General features: G+C 38.1%; 2 protein-coding genes across 5 annotated transcripts in view; one reads left to right on the top strand and one right to left on the bottom strand.

The window, feature by feature from the left end:
- LOC144653180 (N(4)-(Beta-N-acetylglucosaminyl)-L-asparaginase-like) overlaps positions 1–4,092 on the top strand; it is a 44,279-nt gene extending 40,187 nt beyond the window's left edge. Inside the window, exons 7-12 of one of the 2 annotated variants that reach the window (XM_078513123.1) lie at positions 1,012–1,070; positions 1,379–1,443; positions 2,086–2,161; positions 2,537–2,636; positions 3,209–3,354; positions 3,449–4,092. In XM_078513123.1, coding sequence (XP_078369249.1) covers positions 1,012–1,070; positions 1,379–1,443; positions 2,086–2,161; positions 2,537–2,636; positions 3,209–3,354; positions 3,449–3,539 — 537 coding nt within the window. In that variant the 3' untranslated portion in view covers positions 3,540–4,092. The remainder of the gene's footprint in view (positions 1–1,011; positions 1,071–1,378; positions 1,444–2,085; positions 2,162–2,536; positions 2,637–3,208; positions 3,355–3,448) is intronic. The other variant, XM_078513122.1, reaches the window with a different exon arrangement.
- A 758-nt stretch (positions 4,093–4,850) lies between these two features.
- Positions 4,851–23,756, bottom strand: part of LOC144653157 (uncharacterized) — a 37,966-nt gene continuing 19,060 nt past the window's right edge. For 2 of the 3 annotated variants that reach the window (XM_078513085.1, XM_078513087.1), the window contains 16 exons: positions 23,523–23,637; positions 23,257–23,328; positions 22,684–22,755; positions 22,450–22,521; positions 16,487–16,558; positions 15,964–16,035; positions 14,802–14,873; positions 14,097–14,168; positions 13,690–13,761; positions 11,266–12,308; positions 10,341–10,501; positions 8,799–8,964; positions 6,717–6,777; positions 6,148–6,346; positions 5,181–5,345; positions 4,851–5,109 (listed from right to left, as the gene is read on the bottom strand). In XM_078513085.1, the coding sequence (XP_078369211.1) occupies positions 4,993–5,109; positions 5,181–5,345; positions 6,148–6,346; positions 6,717–6,777; positions 8,799–8,964; positions 10,341–10,501; positions 11,266–12,308; positions 13,690–13,761; positions 14,097–14,168; positions 14,802–14,873; positions 15,964–16,035; positions 16,487–16,558; positions 22,450–22,521; positions 22,684–22,755; positions 23,257–23,328; positions 23,523–23,637 (2,603 nt within the window). In that variant the 3' untranslated portion in view covers positions 4,851–4,992. The remainder of the gene's footprint in view (positions 5,110–5,180; positions 5,346–6,147; positions 6,347–6,716; positions 6,778–8,798; positions 8,965–10,340; positions 10,502–11,265; positions 12,309–13,689; positions 13,762–14,096; positions 14,169–14,801; positions 14,874–15,963; positions 16,036–16,486; positions 16,559–22,449; positions 22,522–22,683; positions 22,756–23,256; positions 23,329–23,522; positions 23,638–23,756) is intronic. The other variant, XM_078513086.1, reaches the window with a different exon arrangement.

The following is a 23,756-nucleotide window of genomic DNA, read 5'->3' as shown; positions in this document are numbered from 1 at the left end:
AGAGGAGCCTACTCTCAACCATGGTACATATCAGCCTCCTGATTGTGTGGATTGATCACTTACAGCCGCAGCTCTAGTGGTATTTAAATATAGCCAAAAAAAGGTCATACACGTTAAATCCAGCAAGCAACCCATCCGAGTGCAACAGTGAAATTGAAGGCTTCTTTTCCCCACTTTCCACATGTTGCTCTTTGGTGATGGCACTCAGCACTCCATTTTACTTCGCTGCGCGTATCTTGACCTCTTCTTCCTACGATGCTAATGCTGATGATCTTATTGCAAGACTTGGCTGGAATAAACTCGATGTCCAATTTAAATTTAAAACAGTCGTCATGGTCTATAAATCACTCAATGGTCTTGCACCTGACTACCTTAGGACAATGTTTTCTAATTCACTGAGAGGGTCCGCGGGTAAACTAACTGTTCCGCTCCCCCTCACTAATTTTCTTAAAACAAGTTTTAGCTATAGAGGTGCGGTGCTGTGGAACAGTTTACCTGTCGACCTACGGCAAGCACAAACTCTCACTAGCTTTAAATCCGGCTGCAGCAGTTTCGTTTTTGGCTAGAATCAATGTAAATATTAACATCACTCAGCATTCATGGAAAGCAGGCATTTCTTTTATTATAATTAATTATCGCATCCTTTCTTAATATCATTGTAGACGACTAATGCAATTTAAATTTATTATGTAAAATAGGTATAAGTAATTTTAATAAGTATTATGTATTTTAAGTCCTGATGATTTTACCGTGTTGAAATAAAGATTGAATAAATAAAAAGACTAACAATGGCAAATTTCCTTTAGTTTGCCAGCCATGTTGTGAACAAGTGAACAAGCATAGGATACACGAGATTTGAACATCGTCCGGCATAGAGGACGTGTACTGCGCCTGGGTCAATCCCTATATTGTGATGTTGAAGGATTTTTCTTTCTTAGTTGTTGAATGGATGTGTTAATTCGATGAAAAGATGTGCTTTCTTTTAACTGGTGTTTGCTTTTTTGTATTTAGGACGTGGTTCCTGATCCACACCAGTCATGTGGTCCCTACAAACCAAAAGAAGGAACGAGGTTAGTTTTCACTTTGTACATGATGTAAACAGTTCTGTCAGTTGTGTACAAGCTGGGAGGTACGAGAGTGTAATTTAAAGGTGAACGATATTAAACGTTTGATGAATAAGCTTGAATTTAAGTGCAATGATCGCTTGGTTCTGTATCTCGATATTTTAATGCAAGAGGTTGATCGCTGCTGAACGTATTGAAAGATGACTTACATACCAAAGTATTTACAACTATGTTTCACGACTAGATTTAAATAATCGACATGATCAATTACAGAATTAATAACACACTGAAACAGTTTTTCTTTACTTTAACAGAAAACAGAGAACTTCAAGACGTACGTCACATTCAGATATTGGCAGACAAAACCACGATACCATTGGTAATAATGAATTCTTAGCAATTAGCCAATATACAGCTGATACTCAGTGTCAATCTGTTTGATAAACTGTCCAGGCACAGAATAATGTAACAAATCAAGTTATAACAAAGAAAATCATAACCGTGACAGTGTTTTGCATATCTGATGTCTTAATTAGCGTAGATATTTTAATGAAGTTTTTTTCTTGGTTGTAAAAGACATATCAATAAAAGCTTTAGAGAGTGTGTCAGCACGTTTCCAAGCGCCTCAAATTTCGTCAAACAGTGTCTCTCGTGTTTGATAGAGCAGTTTTCGATTGAGTGTCGTAAAACCAAAACCAAAGTAATTACTCTGGCCAATCACAAAGGACACAGACAATCCAGTGAACCAATCAAAACTCGAAGCAAATACATGTAGCTGGCACGAAGCGCGGGAAAACGTGCGCAAGCAAGTCATGATTGGTTTCGGTTTTACTCCTGATTGGCTGAGAAAGTGGCGCGAAATTTTTAAACCAATCACTAAGCGTAGTAATGCAAAACCAAAGCAAACGCAATTTACTTTCGACACTCAAGTGAAAACCGCTCTATGTTACTTGAAGGTAATGTATTTGTCCACTCTAGGCAGTAATGCCACGCATGACCCACTCTGCGTATTTTGTTTCAGGGATGGTTGTAGTTGATGGTGCTGGGAACATGGCTGCAGGAACAACGACAAATGGAGCAAACCACAAGATTCCTGGGTGAATAAACAATTTAAAGATTTGAAGAAAGTATAAGATTACTTGATTTACTCCCTTGGAAAAGGTCATAGACTCTGTCATGGAAAGCATTTTACACAGACCCTAATAAAGGGGCAGCGAAGCTGCAGAAATACCGTAGTGTTGGGTACCTAATTAAAAACCGTACGTTTTTCAAGAAACTCTTCACGACTGTTTGTGTGAGTTGGGCGATTCTGAACATCCCTCTTCAAGAAGATGGTTATGCTGACATCACAAACCTTCCAATTGTACTAAAACCGTATATTTGTTCTTGACTAAATTTACCTATAATAACCCATGAGTTAATTTTGACGGCGCCTGATTTGTTATTCGCCTGTCTTTTGTCATAAATATTAGCCGTGTTGGAGACTCGCCCATTGCTGGGGCTGGAGCGTATGTTGATAATGATGTTGGAGGTGCTGCTGCCACTGGGGATGGTGATATCATGATGCGTTTTCTTCCCAGGCAAGACTCGAAAAAACTTCTATGTTATCTCATACCTCAAGTCTTTGTTTCTTACCGCGCAAGCTTGACAAAAAGAGCGACTCAAAATATCCGATGCAGGATCGATTTTGATTGTTTGTTTTTTTTTTTAATTGCCAGACGTTAAACACCAAATAGTGCGTTGAGTCGCGTTTTTTAAGCAAGGTATGCCCAATTCAGCCTGAAGTCAAGTATTTTCTAGGGTCGCTCGTTTCCCGACCACTGGTCAAGGTGAACAAAGACTTTAGGTACAAGGTTTACTTTTATGTAGTTCTAGCTGTGGTATTTAAACAATAAAGATCATTTGTGTTGATTTTCTCATATAAACTAGCAATGTGGTGTTTTAAAGAGCTCTCATAAATCTGTTGTGGTAATTGCCTCATTCATAAAACACTTTTTTTTTATAGGCCAAATGATACTTATCCTGTTTTTTTTTTATTGCGCAAAGGTGAAAGTAAACTTCTTTTATCAGATGTATACGTACTGGTGGTACAACTTAGAGATTCTAGAAGTCCCACCACAGATATTTTGTTCTAAATTTTCTACCTTGATAGTCTTCAGGCAGTTGAGTTTATGCGTCAAGGCAAGAGTCCTTCAGAAGCCGCATCACTGGCTCTCGCGAGAATAGCAAGATATTACCCAAAATACAGTGGAGGCTTGGTAGCGGTCAACAAGGATGGAGAGTTTGGTTGGTAAACATTTATTTGTGATCCATGTCAAAGAACCAAAAGCTTTTTTAATTATGATATTAGGTTTTTAATCAGTTTACTTTTATATCTGTTGTAGGAGCTGCTGCTCATGGTTGGACATTCTTCAAGTATTCTGTTTGCAATCCAGACTTAGGAAAAGTAACGGTGTATTCTGTGAAACCAATTAACAATACATCTTTCGCTTAATACATCATTTCCTGTAATATTGTTGCAAATTTTAAATGGCTTAGAGCAGGATAGACTCTCGGATATACATTTCCTGGGCTTAGTAATGCGTCCACTGCAATCACGTAATGCAACGCATATAATTCAATAGGGTTTTTTAATGCGAGTTTTCCTATTTTTCCAGAGGAAAAGATATTGAATTTTGTTGGCTTTGTTGACAAAAACGTTTTGGTAATAAATCTTTTATTGAAGTTAATACCAATTGCAATTACAAAAGAGTCTAAAAAATAAATTAATTAGCCTAAACAAAAAATGTTTGTAAAAAGAGGTGGCAAAATTAGAATACCGGTAAAAAGTGTTGTAACGTAGTCGGGAGTTCACTACTAGCCAGCGGTAAGTTAGGCCAAACGATGACTAAGTAACACAGTGGCTCAATTCTATTAGCATGTTTGCCATTACAAGTACAAATAAACACATGTTTGCAAACGCGAAGAGAAAATGAAGGAAAAACTGTAAATGTTACCTGAAACGAAATAAAACTCAACAAAATGGTCACTGTTCAAGATTGTTCATTTAACCTTTACTCCTGCTAACAACATGGTTAAATCCCTCAAGGACGCCTCCAAAGAATTCTGCCATTTCTAGTAGAGACAGAAATAGGAAGACTTGGCGAAGCCAGCTGGGGATCTGGCTGCAAAACATCTGTCACCTGCAATGCTGAAGATTTAACGGTTTTGCCACTTCTGGTAGAAACAGGCACGGGAACACTTGGCAATGCCGGATAGGAACTCTCTACAACAGGTGGCATCTGCAAAGCTAGATATTTAGTTTGGCATCTAGGGTGTTGCCTCAGGAAGTTCCCTGGGGAGTGGTCGAGTATGCGCTTTGTCTTCATCAGTAAACACTGTCACGAAGTTCTCTGAGCGCCACTGGACAAGGTTGTCTAAGAACATCGGGTTTTTTTGCGCGGCGAGGACCAAACGTTGCTCCGATGTCTATTACAATTTTTTTAACCGAAAGCATGGTAAGGTAAGGTGAAGTCTGCATTAAAGCCAAGCAGCTCATCCCAGTTTCAAAGGCATGAAGCGTCTAGGAGTATTTCTACTTCTCCCTGGATAGGATGCTAGTTTGTCGCAGTGTTAGCCCCCAGCAGTAAATTCGCCGGTACCCCTATTTATACACCTCAGTGGAGAGAGGCACTATGGCAACGCAAGGACCCTGGCCTGCACTTGAACCCGGACCACTTGATTCGGAGTTTAGCGCACTGCACTTCCCAAAAAGGGTCTTCGTCTAATAAATTATCCAGCAAAGACGACCATTGGCGACCATGTTTTATTATAATTCATAACAAAGCATGCATGCAATATAGTGTATGACTAAGTACTCGCTTGTTTTAGTATGCGACTGGTATTAAAGAGTGGTGTGCCATATAATTCCGTGCAGTATTTTGAAGTGTCAAAGTCGAGTGTTATAGTCAGGGAAGCTGCTAATCCCTTCTAAGATTTCTCTGACGTATTTGGCGTCGTATCTTTCGTCCTCCTTGTACCTGCACAATTCCAATATTTGCTTGGCCTGCAATTAGAAAGGAAATATATGAATTTAAGCGCAAGGTGGCAGATTCAAGTATTTTCTGTAATATTTACCTCAGTTTGTTGGTCTGTTCCTCCAGCTTTGCAGAAGCTAACAACAGTTTCCATCAGTTTGAAGTATTGTCTAAGATCTTCCTGGAACAACAAGCACGAGTTGTCATTGTATCTGAGTACAAATGCTTGTCCAAAACTTCCAAGTACTGCCTTCATAGGTTTAACCTGCAATGAGGAAAAAAGGATCGCTTTGTGGTTGATTGCAATGGTTCAGACATGCCCATCTTTGATGTTCCCATCCCAGCTATACCAATAATGTTTTGTAAAATCTTATAGCAGAAGTTTTTACAAGTTTTACCAATTATATGAACAAGTTAAAGTCAATATAATGCTCAGTAAATGTTACCAAATAAGAAACTAGTTTTAAAGTAATGTAAAATTAAAATGCGAGTTAAAAAATAGGAGTAATAGTATTTGAACATTTGGTTTAGATTCAGTGGCATGAGTATCTACATTCGGTACGTGTTACAAATGTGCGAACCTGTTTGATGACTGAAGAACGGACGTCTGAAGAGAATTTAATTGTGACCTGCTGTTCGATCACCATTACAAGAACTTGCCGTACTCTTCTTATTTTTCTCCATTATTTTGGAAATTTCACTGACTTGTTTAAGCTTTTGTATTGCACTGTCCAAACAAAACCGTGTTGGTTTTCGGATCTTGTAAAAAAGCTGCTTGATTACATCCTCGGAGACCCAGGGGCAGTTGGTCAGGGCGGCACGAAGTAAACCGAGCAGGAATAGCAGTGCCATCGGAAGTTTACAAGAGTGAGCAAAAGAGCACCTGGGCACTCACTCTCTTCCACGACCCATTCGAATACTTGTCTCTGATTGGCCAAAAAACGTGATTGACCGGAAAACTCAGTTGCTCGACTGTTCGCCTAAATTGTCGGGTTGCCTTTGTGCTAGTACTAGGTTTGCCATGTGTTTTTATATTGTCCTGTACTATGATTACTAATCAAACTTACCCCTTCATTGAAACAAATTAGTATGTTGGATGGTGTGATGTCATTATGGCAGATTCCTATCTTGTGGAGGTGTTCAATAGCTTTAATAACATCTACCATTATGCTCAGGAGTCGCGAGATGCCAGGCGCACATGTATCAACACTTTCCTTTAGAAAATCACCCATTGTGGTGCTTGACACAAAGGTGAAGCAAATCAATCTAAAACCAAATGTTATTAGCTTAGCATTGTTTCCGTTAAACACATGGTAGTTTTATTAGTGTAAGGCTGCCCTGAACGTTCTTGGCTTTGAACATTTTTAACAGATCTCAGTTGAGTACGTAACATACGAAAAGAGACCTTTTCTTGTGTCGTGGATAATCCTCAAAACGACATTGGAACGGTCTGATTCGAGTTACGCTTGCACTCACCAAGCTGTTAACAAAAGTAAATTTTCAGGGAACTTGTAGAAAACTAAAATACAACAATTAACTCATTTTTGAAGTCAACTTCGAGATTATCTACGTAATTTCAATAGTTCCTTTGGAAGTATTACTTCAATACTACAAGAGGTTCAAATGGAATACTTACAGGCCATTATTTTTCAACGACGACATCCTGATAGTTTGCAAATCGATGTTTACTGCACTTACTAAAATAAAACAACACGATACTTAACACTTAAATTATAAATTATTATTGGCCTTGTTAATTAACAAAAAATTATAAATATTGAGGCATACGTAGTGGCACATTAAAGGTTATGAATACCACCATGTTGAAGGCGAAGAACTTGACGCGATGGGCCATTGGGTATGTGGCAACTGTAACTAATGAGCTTCTTTCAAGAGCTGGCAAATAACCCAACAAACCCCTTTTTCCCACTTCCAAGACAAAAGTGTGTAGATATTTCCTACATAGTGTGTAGTATTAAACACAAATATGTTTAACTAGAGACCTGCTGTCTGTGAAATCAAACTTTATGTCTCTTCAGCCATTCTCGTTCCCAGAGCCTCCGTTTCTTTTGGTCACGTGGTCGGCGAAACGAAGGGCTCTGGTAACACTGACTACCGGATGTCGTAAAATCCACGACATCCGGTAGCGCATGCACACTGCATAAATGTTCTTCTGCGCCTGGTCAGTAAAAGAAAGGGGAAGGCTGGGGCTGACTGAGACGAGAAGAAAGTTGAAAGAAGATATGAGATTTGAGTTTAACGATCGAAAGAGCTGTACAGCAATCCTTGCTACAATTGTCGGAGGACATCAAGAAACAAGGAATGGAACAGGAAGCTGCCCTGCCTGCTGTAGTCGTTAAGTTGAACGACTGTCTTTGTGTTTTTCCCGCTGGTTTTGGCAATTCAAGTCGTTGGTATTTTCACTTACACAATTCGATTCGTTTGGAACTCGTTGAATTGCATGGCTGATAGATGTGTTCTTGTTGTGTCGTCTCTACGCGCAATATTATCTGACGGCAGATAGAAAAGTTAGAATCCAGAGGAATTGGAGTTATAGTGTTTAAACATGGAGTCGAGGATATCATCAGCTGATAACATTCCGACGGTTGATAATACTGTGAAATTTATTATGGCCATGCGGAGGTATTGTAGAAAATTCAGAACTAAAAAAGCCGTTGATCGACGAGGTATCATTCTATTGAGCAGCGGTAAGAAAATTTTAATTTCAAAGTCTTCATGTATTCATGAACTCCATTTAGTGTGTATATCTTGTATAAGCTAAGTTGATAGTACAAATGTTTGCAATATTTTTAATGCAATAAAAGGTACAACTGAGTTACACCTTACAAGAGACGTACTTGTCATTCGTTCATAAACAAAGGTCTGCTTCGTGAATACGTTATTCCAACAAACTCCCAGTGTTATTCGGTCTTTTTCCGGTAACATTTTCAAACTTGCCCGCTACATGTTCAATTGTTTCAATGACCGGAAGTATAACCAAAATTGCGTAGAAGCGTTTCGTTTTTTACCCAATTACGCATGCAGTTTTTATCAGCCAATCAAAAAAATCATATTTTTTACCGTTACCAGGGCCACTACGTCATGTCATTTTAAAAAAATACGCGTGGCCCTGGGGAAGAGGATGCTCTTGTCTCTTTGAAGCAGTGAAAATTGGCCAGCGCACATTTCACTCTCAACTTTCTTTTCTGTTTTTTTTTTCTGGGCTTTTTTTATATAGGGCAATTGCAAAGAAATGAAATTCATATGGTGTGTACAGGATCAAGAAACGTTTTCTAATGGCAATCAAGATGTACCGACTATGACGTCATACACGACGAAATGACGTCATACATTTTAAAAAGTCTGCCATCTTGGATTTCAAATTTTTCAAAAATGTCGGAGAAAGTTTATAATTGATTTGAAAAAGTCGAGAAAAATATAAGGAAACTACAGTTTTGGAATAAATACCTTCATAAAAATTAAACCACAAAACTAGGCTTAAAAATACGCAATATTTTGTTAACAACGGCGGTAACCACAGACGCATCAAGTCTTTTTAGAAAAAGTCACGAAGTTTGCTTGAATGCTATTTAAGTAAGATAAGTTTGAATCAGTGTGGGCTCTTTAAAAAATTTGTCAAACTGAAAAGGATCTGATATGTTGACCTTTTTTGTCTTATCTCGAGAGGCGCCATTTTTTGTTTGTTTGTTTTACTTACCCTCTGAATGCCAGCGGTACGTCATCAGGTTGTCATGCTCACCGCGTTTAGAAATCTCTTTCAACAATTCAATTTCCTTGGCCCAGTCTTTCTCCTTAGATCTCGTAAAGTATTTTAACAGGCACATTTCCAACCTCTCGTTTTCCACCCAGGAAGTGAAGTATCCCTAAAAAAAAAATTATATAAATTTTATTTTATTTATTTATTTTGCCACACAAACAAAAAATATAATTATGAAAAAATAATTATGAAATATAATAATTATATTAAATAATTATGAAATATAATTATGAAAAAATAGATAATACAATTTTTGCTTTCACGAGGCTCGTTTTAGTCTTGGGTCTAAGCCTGACGGCTCATTAGTGCTGTACACGTTCTACAGATGTCACTATATGTGCCAATTATAAGTATTTTAGGGCCTGTTTATATGGAGGAGAGTTGTCCCTGGTAGGAGGGCTACCCTCTCCCCCGAGCTATCTTTTGCCGAGCGTTTATATGAAAAAGTTGTCCCTGTTGACCGAGTCAAAACTTGGCCCTCTCGGTTCAAAAGATTGGCGAGACTTGTTTTGAAACTTCTTAATTATGTCTGCCTTTTTTAAATAAGGAACGCTGAAACATCGACCACGACCATTTTTTTGGACAAATTTACCGCCGACTTCGATTTAAATGTATCTGCAATTTTGTTTTGGTCGACTGCAGCGTTTGCGCATGCTCTGTATGTGTCAACTTGTCCCTGGTAGGCGAGGCTAAATTAACCAATCTGTTTATATGGAAAAAAGTTGGCTCGCTCCCCAGGGTCACCCTACCTTCAAAGCGAGTGACCCTCCACCCAGGGTCACCCTGCCCCCCGAGCCAACTTTGCAATTTCTCATATAAACAGTTCGCAGCTATTTATAAAGAAACGTATGAAAAGCTCTCTCGTCCGGGGTGGCTCGGTATGGAGGGTAACCCTCCTACCAGGGACAACTCTCCCCCATATAAACAGGCCCTTAGTCTGGATCTTGTCATTTTGGTGCGGAACAGGATATGAAATTTCCTGAATTGAAAGTGGGTATCGGTTTAACTATTTTATAAGCTACAGTATAGCGCTCTTTGTGTACAGAATTCTAATCGGTAAGTACATTTAGTACCAAAATTATTCCTGCAACAAGCTTTTGAAATGTTACCAAATGACACGAAAATACTTTAATTTGATTTTGATAGGGTATCTTTTCAACCCATTAATTCTGTGGTGGAAAGAGTCCTCTTGGTGTTGTTCGTGTACCCTCTCTTCTGGGGATGTTTTCCATTATAGAGAATAAAGACTGTTACTTTTGCTCCCAATGGTCCATCTCAGGTACCCCTGGGCATATTTGTCAGGTTGTGCTAACATTTGGACGGCAAATCACGACGTTTGATAGGTTTACCAACACACTAGTCATTATTCCACGCGCCTCTATCTATATTAAACAAAGCTGGTAAACATATGACAAATCTTATGATTATTAGGGCTCAGACGTTTGTTAAGAAAGCTTCTGAAAACGAAACGTATATACTTACGATTGATTGACTGGAGTTGTTGTTACGGAATATGTTACAAATTTCAATAATCTTTAAATCGATCCTGGGTGTCGATGATTGTTCCTCAGGCAAATTAGGAGCCACAGATGACAAGGTCATGTCAAGATGAGTGTCACTTTGTTCTAATCTGCTTCTCGTTCCTGTGAGAAAATAAATCGAATTGCAGTTTACTGAATTGTTACATATTCGTCAGCTTATATAGCCTTACAATACCTCTTTAGACAAATTGAGTTATGGAAAGCGCACTCTTGTGTATCACAAGGGGTGTGAATGCAATCATGCTCAAGCATGAGCCGTGCTTTAGCCGGCCGCCAAAGCCTTAAAAGCTCGGACAAGGAAAAACAAGGAGTGCGGGAAATTAAGCAACATTTTTTTTAATTTTAGATAAAGCTTATCCGTTTCCTTCGTAGTTGACCAACTTAAATAAAGTGGTAAAAGGTTTGAAAAGCTAAAGAAAGCAATCAGAAATTTCAACCCATCATGGCCTAGCGTTTCTCCCTTACCTAAATAACGAACAAAGCTTGGCTGCGAACTTTCTCTTCTTTCCAAACAATATAAATTAAAGACTCTCTTCCCTTGAGAAAAGGAGAATAATTATCCTGCAAAAATGTCGGAATATCTCCTGATACATACCGAAGAGGCCTTGTGGCGAAAAAATAAAATAAACAAGTAAATGAGAATTTGCAGTGGCACGATCGAATTGGAATTTCAGGCATAAGAGATGCACGCACAATCGTGGTTCTCATAGACTGTTAGCATTTTACATTTGGTGGCTCTCAGCCGTTTTTATTTCCAATCGTCAACAGCAACAATCTTTGGGGTACAGCTGGGTCATGTCTAGGGTCGATATTTTTTTGAACTGAAAAGTTACAGAAAGCAATCTGATGTGAAAAAAAAATCTTACCTGCAGATAGGGACATGTTTTTGGTTATAAATGTGCTCACTGTTCCTTTTAAACTTCTAATCTTCTTCCTGGTGGTGGTTGTAGAAAAAGTGTAAAGAAGAGGATTAATGGAGGAATTCACAGGCAGAACAAACACTGCTATCCACACATACACGAGCTGCTTTGGGTCATACAAGTTTCCAGTTAAGGACAATACCCCGATGATGATAACTGGCATCCAACAGAAAAAGTCTGTGAGAATAATGAACATCATTTTTGCCGCCATCGCAGTCTCACGGTTAACGCTAGTCGATCTCACTGCTCCGCCGATTCGCTTTGCAGTAATAAACATTGCAATGTATGCAACAAGCATAAACATAAAGGTTATGAAATTAAAAGCAATGAAGAAAGAGACGGAATATTCCCATCCAGCCGGTCTGTCGGATGACAACTGTAGAGGAAGGCAAACAGCCGAGCGGCCATAAAAACCAAATCCTGTGTTCTCATCGACAAAATAGGTAATCCCCATCAATGGCACTGTAGATACAACTATGCCAAGGAGCCATACTATCGCGCACAATAAATATACACGTTTTAGAGAAAGCCTCTTGAATCGGAAAGGAAATACAATACATATGAGTCTGTCCGCTGTAATAATTGTCAACATTGCCACGGAGACCTCACTTGAAACCATTGACAGGACACCAGCAAATTGACACAGTTTTCCAGTCCTCCAAGTAAAATCGTGTTTAAAATACTCTCCTTGCCACTGAGTGTCTTTGATTGCGATTATCAACAAATACAATCCCATCAAAAAGTCAGATACTGCTAAATTTGTTAAAAGGAATGCGTGAACGCGATTTTCTTCTTTCATGAAACACCTCCATACTACTACAATTAAATTCCCGGCAAACGCCATGATGCCAAGAATCCAAATGAATATTTGTAGAGTTTTATTCTTCATGAGATCGTCACAGCTTGAAAACCCATCTGCTGGAGCGTCACACTGTACTTGAGGAATGGTTTTAACTGCATAACAGCAGTGAGTGAAATGATCCATCGTGCTGAAAGAAAATATCTCATCTCGATTAATAGTTCTTAAAACCTAGTCCTGATCAATGTTTATAACATATTTAATTGCGTGTTGTCCATTTCTTGGCCCCTAGTTACGTAAAAAACAAATTTAGAAGTGCGAAGGCAGAAGCAATTTTAACAAGGCCAGCTCTGGCATAAAGGGATAGGCGGGTCAATAGTATACTAATGCCAAAGTATATTTTGCTTAAAAGCAATAGCGTTGCGCATTAAGCTCGCGATTAAGCAGAGAACAGCATTCCAGTTTTCTTTACATTGGGGTTAGAGATTACTAGCAAAAATAAAGGACCAATCTGGCAGCCGGAGCCTGGTGGGCCGGCAGATACCCACAAGAACACATGTATTAACATCAACAAATACCGGTAATCTAAGCATCGATATTTGGTTCATTTACCAAGGGGAGCAAGTTTACTACAACAAAAGACAAATTAGTATTGAAAAATCATTCCGGCTTGATTAACATCATATTTATGTATGTGGTCTAGCTCTACTCCAGCTCCACAACTTCCCCAGCTGACAATACCTAGCACCTGAACTCATCTGAGTCCAAAAGAGCAATGCTTCAGTTTTCTTGGGCTGCGCTGAACCGTCAACTTAATTAGCAAGTTTTTCATGAAGGTTATTTAATTCCACTCTTGGCAGCTAAGACCAACAATATCTGTTTTAACAAAAATTGTTTTTTTTCTTAAATATAAGTCAATTTGCTAAAACAGATTATTGTAAATCATAACAGTGACACAGTTACACAAATTAGTATTCTGAAAGAAAACACTGGTTTTGGAACGTTGTTAGTTATCACAGACTCTAATCTATATAATGTCCAAAGAAGGCTTTAATGTCTTTTTCTTTCAGTAAACACTTCTAAAATTGTTTTTCCTTTCGTTCAAAATCAGTTACATTTTCTGGACTAAAAATGATATTGCCTTGGGCAAGAGTACTACAACGGTACTTAATTCCAAATTTGTAGTTTATTACAAACGCATCAATGCAAGTTTACTTTTTCCACAAGGGTTTGGAGGTCAGGAGACGTTGTGAGCATGCGCCAGTATGCTCTCTCAAAGACGGGTTTTCCGTCTGGGGTGAAGGCGTTAAGGAACTGGGCAAAAGACGCTCTTGTTTTTATCGCACCCTAGCCTCGACCTTTTAAATTACATTGTATTTGATGCTTTCTTGAGTAAGTGCTGAGACGTGTGCGGCGCATGAAACAACCCAAACTGGAGTACAATTACTACAAACCCTGGATTATTACTAAAAAAAAACATCCTAGAAATGCATGTGAATTGAAAACGTGCAGTTCTGTTCGTGCATGTAGGGATTTGATAATACATGTTTGTGTTTGTTGTTGGCACTTACAGTCTTTTTAAGTTGTCCAATGCATGGAAGGTTTCAGGAGAGAAGTCCACTATCTTGTTATTGTCTAGATACCTGTATTGTATGATTAGTGAGGCATTAAGTCAATTATATGGTTATAACAACAATCTTCCAAGCTAATGGTTATATATTATGAATTAGCAGAAAGTCGCCGTCGTTTATTTTGATTAGCTTCATTGTCGCTACCAATATAAAATAACTCCATTGCTTTGCGTGCGGTCCAGGGATTTTCACAGATATCATGCATGGAATATTAAGTATGGATAACAAATAAGTGAAACAATTACATAATACTACCTAGACTGGGCACAAACAGAGGAGACACGATATAAACAAATTGGGATGGTTAATTTTAATATTAATAAACTACAATTGTAACATTTACTCACAGAACTTCTAAAGAAGTTAAGCCCTCGAAAGTAGACATTGATATCCTTTTTATACGGTTGTTGTTTAAGAACCTAAAAAGGCAATTGAGATTTATTCATTCAGCTTCATCCAGTTAAGTTATTGATATTGGCATAGTTAGTTGTTTAGAATAAGCGCGCACGGTCTTCAATTTCAAATTCCTCGGTGCTGAAAGGTCGAAATCGTTAGGCATTTCTTGGAATATCGTTGAGTTTGTAGCATTGTATTTTTGGACTATGGATTTTTAAAAAAAAAATGCAACACAAGTCATGAAATTATGCAGCGACACTGCACATTAACCACTGATAAGATATACGTATCTCACCATAACAGATGTAACGAAAAAAATTAACATGACGTTCATTAATTTAATAAAATCAGAAATGCCAATGAAATGTAAGAAGAAAGTGCTGAAGGCTCTCGGTGTCGTGTTCGCATTTAACAACTTACAAGGTTTACACGACAGTCATCAATCAACAATCATCCAGGAAGCCATCGTGCTTGCACTCGACATTCATGGCTAAGGTGTGATCATAGAATTTGAGCAAACACAAAGAGACCAGAATAAGATTGTGATGACAAGGACGTATCCTTTATTCTCTATCAATTTTACTCTTCCAACCTTGGCTACTTTACAAGGGGTACTTGAGTACAGTTTATTCCCACTACTATCGGTAGATACTTACAGGACTTTTAGGTTCCTCAGATTTTTGAACAGTTTGTCCGGAATAGCTTCAATTAAATTGTCTTGGAGATATCTGTCGAAGAGGTAAGGCTAATTGTTATTTTGGTCGGTTATGAATTATCAATATTCGAGACTTGCTAAAGAAAGGAAGACACCCTGTGATTTAGGCCCGTCCACACTGATCCGGATAAATTTGAAAACCGGTTTTCGCCTCGAAAACGGATAAAATGTTATCCGTCAATAATCGCGAAAAATTTAAAATGATACGCTACATCGCACACAACGTTGCAACGCACGAGCCGAGCTACTGTAAAGCTTATAAAACGTTTTGTTTTTGACAGAGATCTAATGGCAATAGACCATATTCGTATTCTCGGTATTATACTGTAAATAGCTCGCAATTGAGGCTAATGCGGGGGAATATCATTAAAAAGAGTTTCATATCATTTGCATTTAAAAAGATTTCCCGCATTAACCTCCATTGCAAGCTAGTTCCAGTCCAATACCCAGAATACGAATATGGTCTTTGACGTCAGCGTTTTCGAAAAGCACCGTTTTCGTCGTCCATACCACACCACCTAGCCAGCCTGCCAGCGTTTTCAAATTTCTCCACTTTGGAGACCGTTTTCGACAAGCTCCGTATTCGATGACCGAAAGCGCCGTTTTAGTGTGGACGGTTGGCCTATCTGGAGGGAAAAAAAAGCGTTTTCAAATTTATCCAGATTAGTGTGCGCGGGGCCTTAGTAATGTCACGTTTGTCATTATGTTTCGTTTTCTAAAACAAACTATGACTTACAAACTGTTGCCATCACCGTTAGTACTAAGACGCAACGTTTTTACGTATTTCGGCTTTTTGATACTTATTACGTTATATTTTATTTCATGGTATTTCTTCATATTGTGTTAATATTACTTTCATGATTCCCTTATTTGTTTTGCGTTAGAACTGTGAGGTGCATGAAGCAAACTGTCCCTTCTGAGTTTCGGTATGTTACATATGGTGGCTTTATATGCGAAGTACTTGTGAACCTTGTTTAAAAAACTTCACTCTTTTGGACCGCTTGACGGACGACAGATTTATTGAAGATCTAAGAACACGGGACAAAACATTCAAGATAGTCCTTGTGAGTAGGGGTGTAATTTGGCAGTAAACCAATACTCACAGATACGTCAGATTACTTCTTTGGCTGAACATTCCTGTCTCGAGGAGTTTTATTTCATTGGCCCTTAAGCTCCTGTTGGTTAAAAAGAAATCCATCAAGGTGAAAACAATTAAATCCTTGCTCTCCACAGTTAAAACTTTGATTCAAATATTTAATAAGCAACTTATACGCCGGTCAGTGTAAAGTGACAATTATGACCATTGTCTGTGAAGGTAGACCACTGTTTCCCTTCTGGTCGTATCTCACAAGACAATGAGTATATTTAGCTTTTATCTTAAATATTTTACCTTTGAGCGAAACTCAAGCTTCTGTTGCAGTAGTTTTACTTTAAGACTTACAATCTCACTGTTTTGGTACGGACATCAGAAATCATGCAGATAAGCGCGAGTTACTGTAACACCAGGCACTGACGTCATCCTTGCGTTTTGAGCAAACGCTCGCTAAACAACTAGCTATTAGTATTACAATGTAAAATCTTGATTAAAATATTGATTGGTTATTAACGATAAGTTACCATACTTACAGTATGCGCATGCTGGGCACATCACTAAAGGCTCCCTTAGGAATCTCTGTTAAAAGGTTCTCTCCCAGGTCTCTATGTTTCAGATACAAGTGTTGTGAATGAGTTAAAACATTTTATTATATACAGTATGAGGCCCAGTTCTCGGCCACTTTAGACGTAAACTAGTATTTCTTTCCTCAGAATAACCAAAGAAACTTGAAATTTCTCCCAGAGCTTTCAACATTATTCAGCTTTTTGGTGTAAAGCTATCGACCGGTAAATAATTAATTATCCCGAACAATAATAAAAATAAAATCTCCTTTTGTGGGCCCAGTTCTCGGCCACCAAAAAGCTTATGCGTAATTTCCGTATAAAAAGGCTCAATTAATTTTCACAGTCATAAAAGCACTCTGTAAACTTATTTATGTTATATCGATCCCAAATTATTTTTATGAGGCTTTGTTTTACTTTAGAAAGGAAGGTTTTTAACGCGCCTAGTTGCTTGCCTATTTGCAGGTTCTTGCAAAACCGCAGAATTGTGTTGTGTGACCAATGCATTTAGATGGTTTACTTTGCAGTGGAAAGGTCTTGAAAGAGTTAGGTGTTGTAGAAATAATAAACAAGACAAGAGTCAGCTCAAAACTTAGAGATTTAATTGAACTTTATTTTTAAAACATTTCTTTCTTTTATTCTGGCTGCAGTAGATGAAATTATATTAACGAGCGGTCCGTTCGGACAGTGTAGTGTTTGAGAGAGTTGTCACGTGACTCGTCACCAGTCGAGCTTGTATGTCTGGCAATTGTCAGACGAGACACGTCTGTCATGTTATTTGAGAACATGATCTGTCTAAAGAAGAATTTCACCCAACACGTTGACAGCGGTTTTTCATATCTTGCAGTAAATAAGGGAGGTAATTAATGGCATCACTTATCAAACTATAAATTTTGTTTAAAAAAAACTTAAGCACATCACCTCAGTGACTAAAGAAGGTAGCTTTTGTACGGAAAATAATTAGAGTCAGCCTTGTAACTTTCTTCAATAATGATGTCCGTATGAACTTGCTACCTGGCTGACGTCTCAGCAAGCTCAAATTTTAATCACTCACTGCTAGCTAGTGTGACGTTTATCCTTTATAAGTTTTTTAAAAATGTCCTCTCATTTTACTTCCGGTATCTTCGGAATCCATTCTGTTTGCGCGATTACTCACGTGAATCTGTTGCCATCTCACAGAGTTGGGCACTGGCTATAAGTTTTTTATCAGTTTATTTTGGTGCAGTACATTTATCTTATGTTGCGATGACCTTTTTCCCTATTACCTTATTGTTACTTATTTTCGCGGGACTTAATTTTCGCGATTTTCGCGATTTTCAAAAAATCGCGAAATTAAAGACCGGCGAAAATTAATTCTAAACGATTTCTATTGTATTTTTTATGCTAATTACGTATTTTTGGCCAAATCGCGAAAATTAAGTCTCGCGAAATATTCCTGTTCCATTTTCGCGAAATTAAGTACCCGCGAAAATAAGTAACAATAAGGTAACAGCCCAGAGCTCAAATATTAATCTCTTACTGCTAGCTTGCGTGACGTGTATCCTTTATAAGTTTTAAATGTTCTTTCCTTTGACTGCCGGTATGTCCGGAATCCACTTAAAAGTCTTACATCAAGTATTTTGTTTGCGTTATTACTCGCGTGAATCTGTTACCATCTCACGGAGTTGTACACTGGCTGTAAGTTTTTTTTATCAGTTTATTTAATTCATTTATCTTATGTTGTGAGTATCTTTTTTTCCCTCAATTAATTGCCCAGAGCGCGTTCGAGCCTTGTCGCGAATTTTTTAACCCATCGCTTTAGAACATTCGTGGACAATAACAAGCCAGTTCCAGTCTAATTTGCATATGTATGTCTACGTGCTTGTTCCACTTGACCGCGCAATTAACTGTTTACGTCTGGCGTAGCGGAATTCGCTTCCCCACTAAACTAACTCCATTAGTGTAGTGTACAAACACTACACTAAAAACCAAAGCGCTAAGCTGTGATAGCGAGCAGGGTGGCCGAGAACTGGCAAATACGAGATTGTCTAATTGGCGTGCGTCGTGCGTCGTGGGTCGTGGGTCGTGCGTCGTGGGCGTCGTGGGTCGTGGGTCGTGGGTCGTGGGTCGTGGGTCGTGGGTCGTGGGTCGTGGGTCGTGGGTCGTGGGTCGTGGGTCGTGCGTGTATAAGCCGAGTTACTAGAGTTACTAGCTATCCCTGGATTTTAAATTTACCGAAAAATGTGTGACGCTTAACAAGGCCGAAAATTTGAACTCACTCATTCAAAGACCTCGGATGGAGGACTGTTGCAATATACGTTGCATGAGACTACCGCTAGAACTTCCCCTCTCCTTCCCCTTTGAACACCGGCCACGCAATTAGCCACGCAGGCTACTAGTTCGCAGAAAAACTGAAAAATCTTAAACAAACAAGAACACCCTTAAAATGATTGCATCGACAAGGACAAGTTCCTTCAGTTTGGCTGATAAGCCGATCAACTACTTCTATTTCTGCCATTTCATCTGTGTAAAATCGGAATTTTAATCAGGGACCAGTGTGTGGATCAGTGGCAAACTAGTGTCGAAATATTTTCACTGGGTTTCTTGTTTCTTGGTTTCGCAGGATATATGCACAAATAATATGAACATTTTTATTTTAAAATAATGGTCTAAAATATAACTTTAGTCAGTTCAACAAAATGAAACGTTCATTTCGCTACAGTGCTTGACATTGCAAGTTTTGATTTGCCTTTAATTTCTTTAAACGCAACCTTCGATAGTGCATCTGCAGCCTCAAGCTTTAATTGATAACGTACGGTCAAATCTCGACGCACCCTCACCGCATTCAAACGTCTTTATAGGCAGCTTTTCTTCCTATTTCGGGAAATTTCGTTCATATCTGATGTGTTAGTATGAGCAAAAAATAGCTGCTGAGTGTAAATAAACATATTTCCACAATTTTTAATTGTACAACATACAACAGTGTACAACAACTACCGCTCGCGAATCCTTGACACCTTTCGTTTGACATCTGTCACTCATTTAAACTTTGACCTAAAACACGTCACGATAACTTAGTCACGCGAGAGTCACGCTTTTCTGAACATTCCCGTTTTCCCAGGTATAAGAGTGTTTTTACTTTTTAATGTTTTACATCTGAACCAAAGTGCTTTGAAAAAATGGCGCAGAGAAGTCCTCATATCACCATTTTCAAACATTTTTTAATAAAGTCCCAAAAAGCTTCGTAAATTGTCACGTCAAACCAGTAATGTATGAAACTTTAAAAACTGAAAATCAAAACCTTATCTTTGAAGTACTTGTCTTGTTTTTGACATATTTCTGTCGTTTGACCGCGGTCGACGACAAACCTGCAAGTTCGGATTCTGAAACAGCAACATCGATTTTGCCTTGTGAAACAAATCTCTAGTACTTAAAACCGGCGTACAATTATAAAGTCGTTTCAAGAATATAAATAATTCCTTTCGCTATAGTCCCAGACAGTGCAAGTTTTGATAATGCTTCCGCAAATGCTTTCAGCAAACATGTACATTTCACCTATTTTTAAACAATCATACTTGAGCGTCCCCACGCCACTAATTGGATCACTGGTAAGTAACGATCAACGGAAAAGAAACTCTTTTTTTTTCAATTAGAGGAATAAAAAGTTGGCCATGCACAGGAAAAAAAATTCCACTAGGTGTTCTGTAGAAATCCCTTAAAGTTAAAAAAAGACTTGAGAAGTTGTAACTTTTTCACTTGAAATGACCAAGAAAAGACACGAATCTTTAAAAAATATAAAATATATTGGCTAGCGTGACTTCCCTGATAAAATTGGAAAAACAAATAAATGAATAACATGATCAAGATGAAGAACCACCAAGCTACCTACATGAAATCGTTCAATAAATTGGTTGTTACCAAAACGTTGCCGATCAGAAAATTCTCAGTCGGCAAACAGCCTGCACGCCAAGGTCAAGCAAATACTTGCAATTTTCGGCCCACTTCCGTAAAACTGTCCGGCAGACATGAAGGGAAAATAGCGAAACGGTGGGCCCGACATGAAAGAAAAATATGTTTTTGTTAATAAGAAAAACGGTATCCAAAAATAACAAATCGGTGAGAATGCTCCTTTACATCAGGGCGAACTTGCCTTGACCCAAAACGCACGAACGACCCACGACCCACGACGCACGACACACGACCCACCCACCCACGCCATTTAGTCTGACCCGGCAAATACGCAAAAGTCGCACGGAAAAATTCCGAAGTAAATTAAGACCAAAAAAATACAAAGAATCAACGAAAAGTTAAATTAAGCAGAAAGCTGAATTATTTTACGTTTCACATGCAAAAAGTTAGCTCTTTTGGTTGGGGCTTTCGGATAAAATACGAATTTAACTGCATCAAGAATTACAAGGAGCCGTAAACAAACAAGATTTCGGGAAAACAAATTAACCTACCTCCGCGTAAACTCGACGTGTGAGCTTTCTATAGCGAGTTGAAGGATCAAACTGAAGATACTTAGAGCACAAGAATCAGTCTATCGCTGGATGTAAATAACTTTTTGTTTTAATTCAACTGAGGCGTGAAAAAACGTGTTACATACATACAAAAGTGGCCGAGAACTGGACCCGGCCGAGAACTGGGCCCCATACTGTATATAGCGAGAATTTTAAGCAATAAACCTTGCAAATAGAATTCTATATTTGCTATATTTCACATGTCAAAAAAGCGATACGTCCAATCAGCTTTGCGTATAGCTTTCTTCACATGTGAAAAATATAACCGATCAGCGTCTAGAGTAGTACGACTCGACCAATCACAGCGCGAGAATTCAAATGGTTTCCAACGAGGTTGCGGTTGAGAAAGCGAGCGGCAAGTTTGCTCTCGACAGCAGTTTATGTTTTGAAAACATGGCTACACGTTTTCTTCCTTACAACACTGCCTTTTTAGAACTTAATGGAAATGCAAGTCAACAGAAACACGCTTAGCAAAACCTAAAGAATACAGCAGTGATAAAAATCATTCTTCAAAGGCGAAGTGAAGACAGGCGAAGACGAAGTGTCGAAAAGTGAAAGCGATTTCAAGACAAGACTGTCATCGGAACTTACAACACATCCGCGGACTTTCTAAGAATATTAAGGCACTCTTGGGATCGTCTTGGTAAAGTAAATTGCATTTTTAATCTGGATTTTAGTCGTAATTATTGTTTAATTAACCGACTCCTTGTGTTGCCACTATTTGTTTCAATTTCGCCAGTAGTTAATTCGCTTGTGGCCAAGTTTCCTCGATGCGATACGAAGTTTTGCTTTTAACGTAAATGTAACACAGTGTGTTTATTTAAATAAAGTTCTTGTCCAGGAGAGTTTGTCGCCAGTAATTTTTCTTTTTTTATATTATTTAAATAGCGAATTCGCTTGTAAAGTTATGTGCATTTGCAGCTTTGTTTTCTCGCGCCGTAACTGTTTTATGTCAAAGGTTATAAACTGGAAAAATCGGCGTAAAGTGCTCAATGGTTGAATTCTCGTTCTATATATAAAAAACAAATTACAGCATAGAAAGTACTTTGTACGGATTTATATTCACTCGTTGCAAAACTGTGGAAAACTCACTCGTTCGCTACGCTCACTCGTTCGTTTTCAACTCGTGAATATAAATCCGTACGGCGCACTTTCTATGAAGTAATCTATATTTACTGGCGGACAGCTCATATAATATAAATATACATTAGAATGTTTTTGGCCGCTGAGATATTATTTCTTGATTTATTTTCCTCTTTCCATTGACGGGTGCGATCTCGACATTTGCAGTGTTCAAGATAAATTATCCCGAAAAATGTCCTCCATTACACCTGACATGAAATCACCTAGAAACAGTGTGGTATAATTGTAGAAAGCACTGCTGTAGCAAACGATAAATGTCTTTAACATGTACATGAGTAGAAATGTACTTACAAAACTTCAAGACTTTCTAGGCGAGAAAAGGCCGTTGAAGTCAATTTTCTGATGAAGTTTCCAGTTAATTTTCTGAAGGATAATAACCATGTAAGTTAGTACACCAAATCCATCAAAGCCAACTCACCTCAGATACCTAGCATACTTCTTACTCGGTTTATTATCCATTTTATAAGACATTTTTGCTAATAAAACACAGTTACGCGAAGAACGTTAAAATATATATCGGCTTACATGGTTTTTAACTTTGTCCCATCTTGAAATGAAGAATCCGCCAAAACCAGAATTACATTCTTACTGAGATCACTGCCATAAAAGAACAAATACCTGTGACTAACTCTCTCCAAACAACAAATATTTAACATAAAAAATAATTTAAGCAAATAACTATGCTCCAGGGATCATTTAGCCTTGTAAATCTACTATGAAGTAAAAATAGTACATCGAGCGTTAAACCATATAATGAAAAAATTATTCTCAAATCGCGTATCATTATTGTTACAGCTTTGTTATTATATTTAGCAATAGTACATACGTCGGCACAATGTTTAAAGGCATGGAAACAAAATTGGATAATCTGTTACAATTTTCTTCTAAATCTAAAGTAACTCAAAAAAGTTATTTTACCCACAAAACACAGTCTCAACTATGTAGAAAACGTAAGTTTACCCACGAAACAAAAAGTCATCTTGCTAATTTGGAAGTGCTCGGTTTAACAAAGTTGTGCATAAATTTTGTAATACCTTTCAAACTAACTAAACTTATTACATCTCGCTATGAAAAGTACGAACTGCAGCTTTAACTTACATGTACTCCACGAGTGGTAACATTGAAAAAGCTCTTTCTTGGATCTGGTTTATTCTGTTGTTCGCAAAAAGTCTAAAAAAAGACATATCTGCTGTTAACACAACTAGTATAATATGACAATGTTATCACACAAGAGCAAGATGAAGAGCTTGTGGGAGTATTTTCTGGGATTCAGCTATGGCCGGCTTAAACTCTACATTGTGTTTATCGAGTGTTTACAAGTTAGGCTTTTCAAACAGCAAGTAGCAGGGTTTTCAATGACTTACAAGGCTGTAGTGTAGGGAGGCATACTCTTTGGAACGGTCCGTAAGTCGAGACCTTGGATGGCAAATTTCTCTGGACTGTTACTGATCTTATAGCACGAACAGCCTGATGGGCAATCTAAAATAAACATAATTAATGAAATGAAAATAAAACTGACTTCGTGTATGTCATGATGCCTTTGGAGTGAAAGATATGTTATATATGCCAACTATAGATTAACACTGGACGCAATTAAT

Source organism: Oculina patagonica, chromosome 5 (genome assembly GCF_052425735.1).
Source record: "Oculina patagonica isolate OP01 chromosome 5, crgOcupat, whole genome shotgun sequence".
Classification (NCBI taxonomy): domain Eukaryota; kingdom Metazoa; phylum Cnidaria; class Anthozoa; order Scleractinia; family Oculinidae; genus Oculina; species Oculina patagonica.
This window is presented reverse-complemented; position numbering and strand designations above follow the sequence as displayed.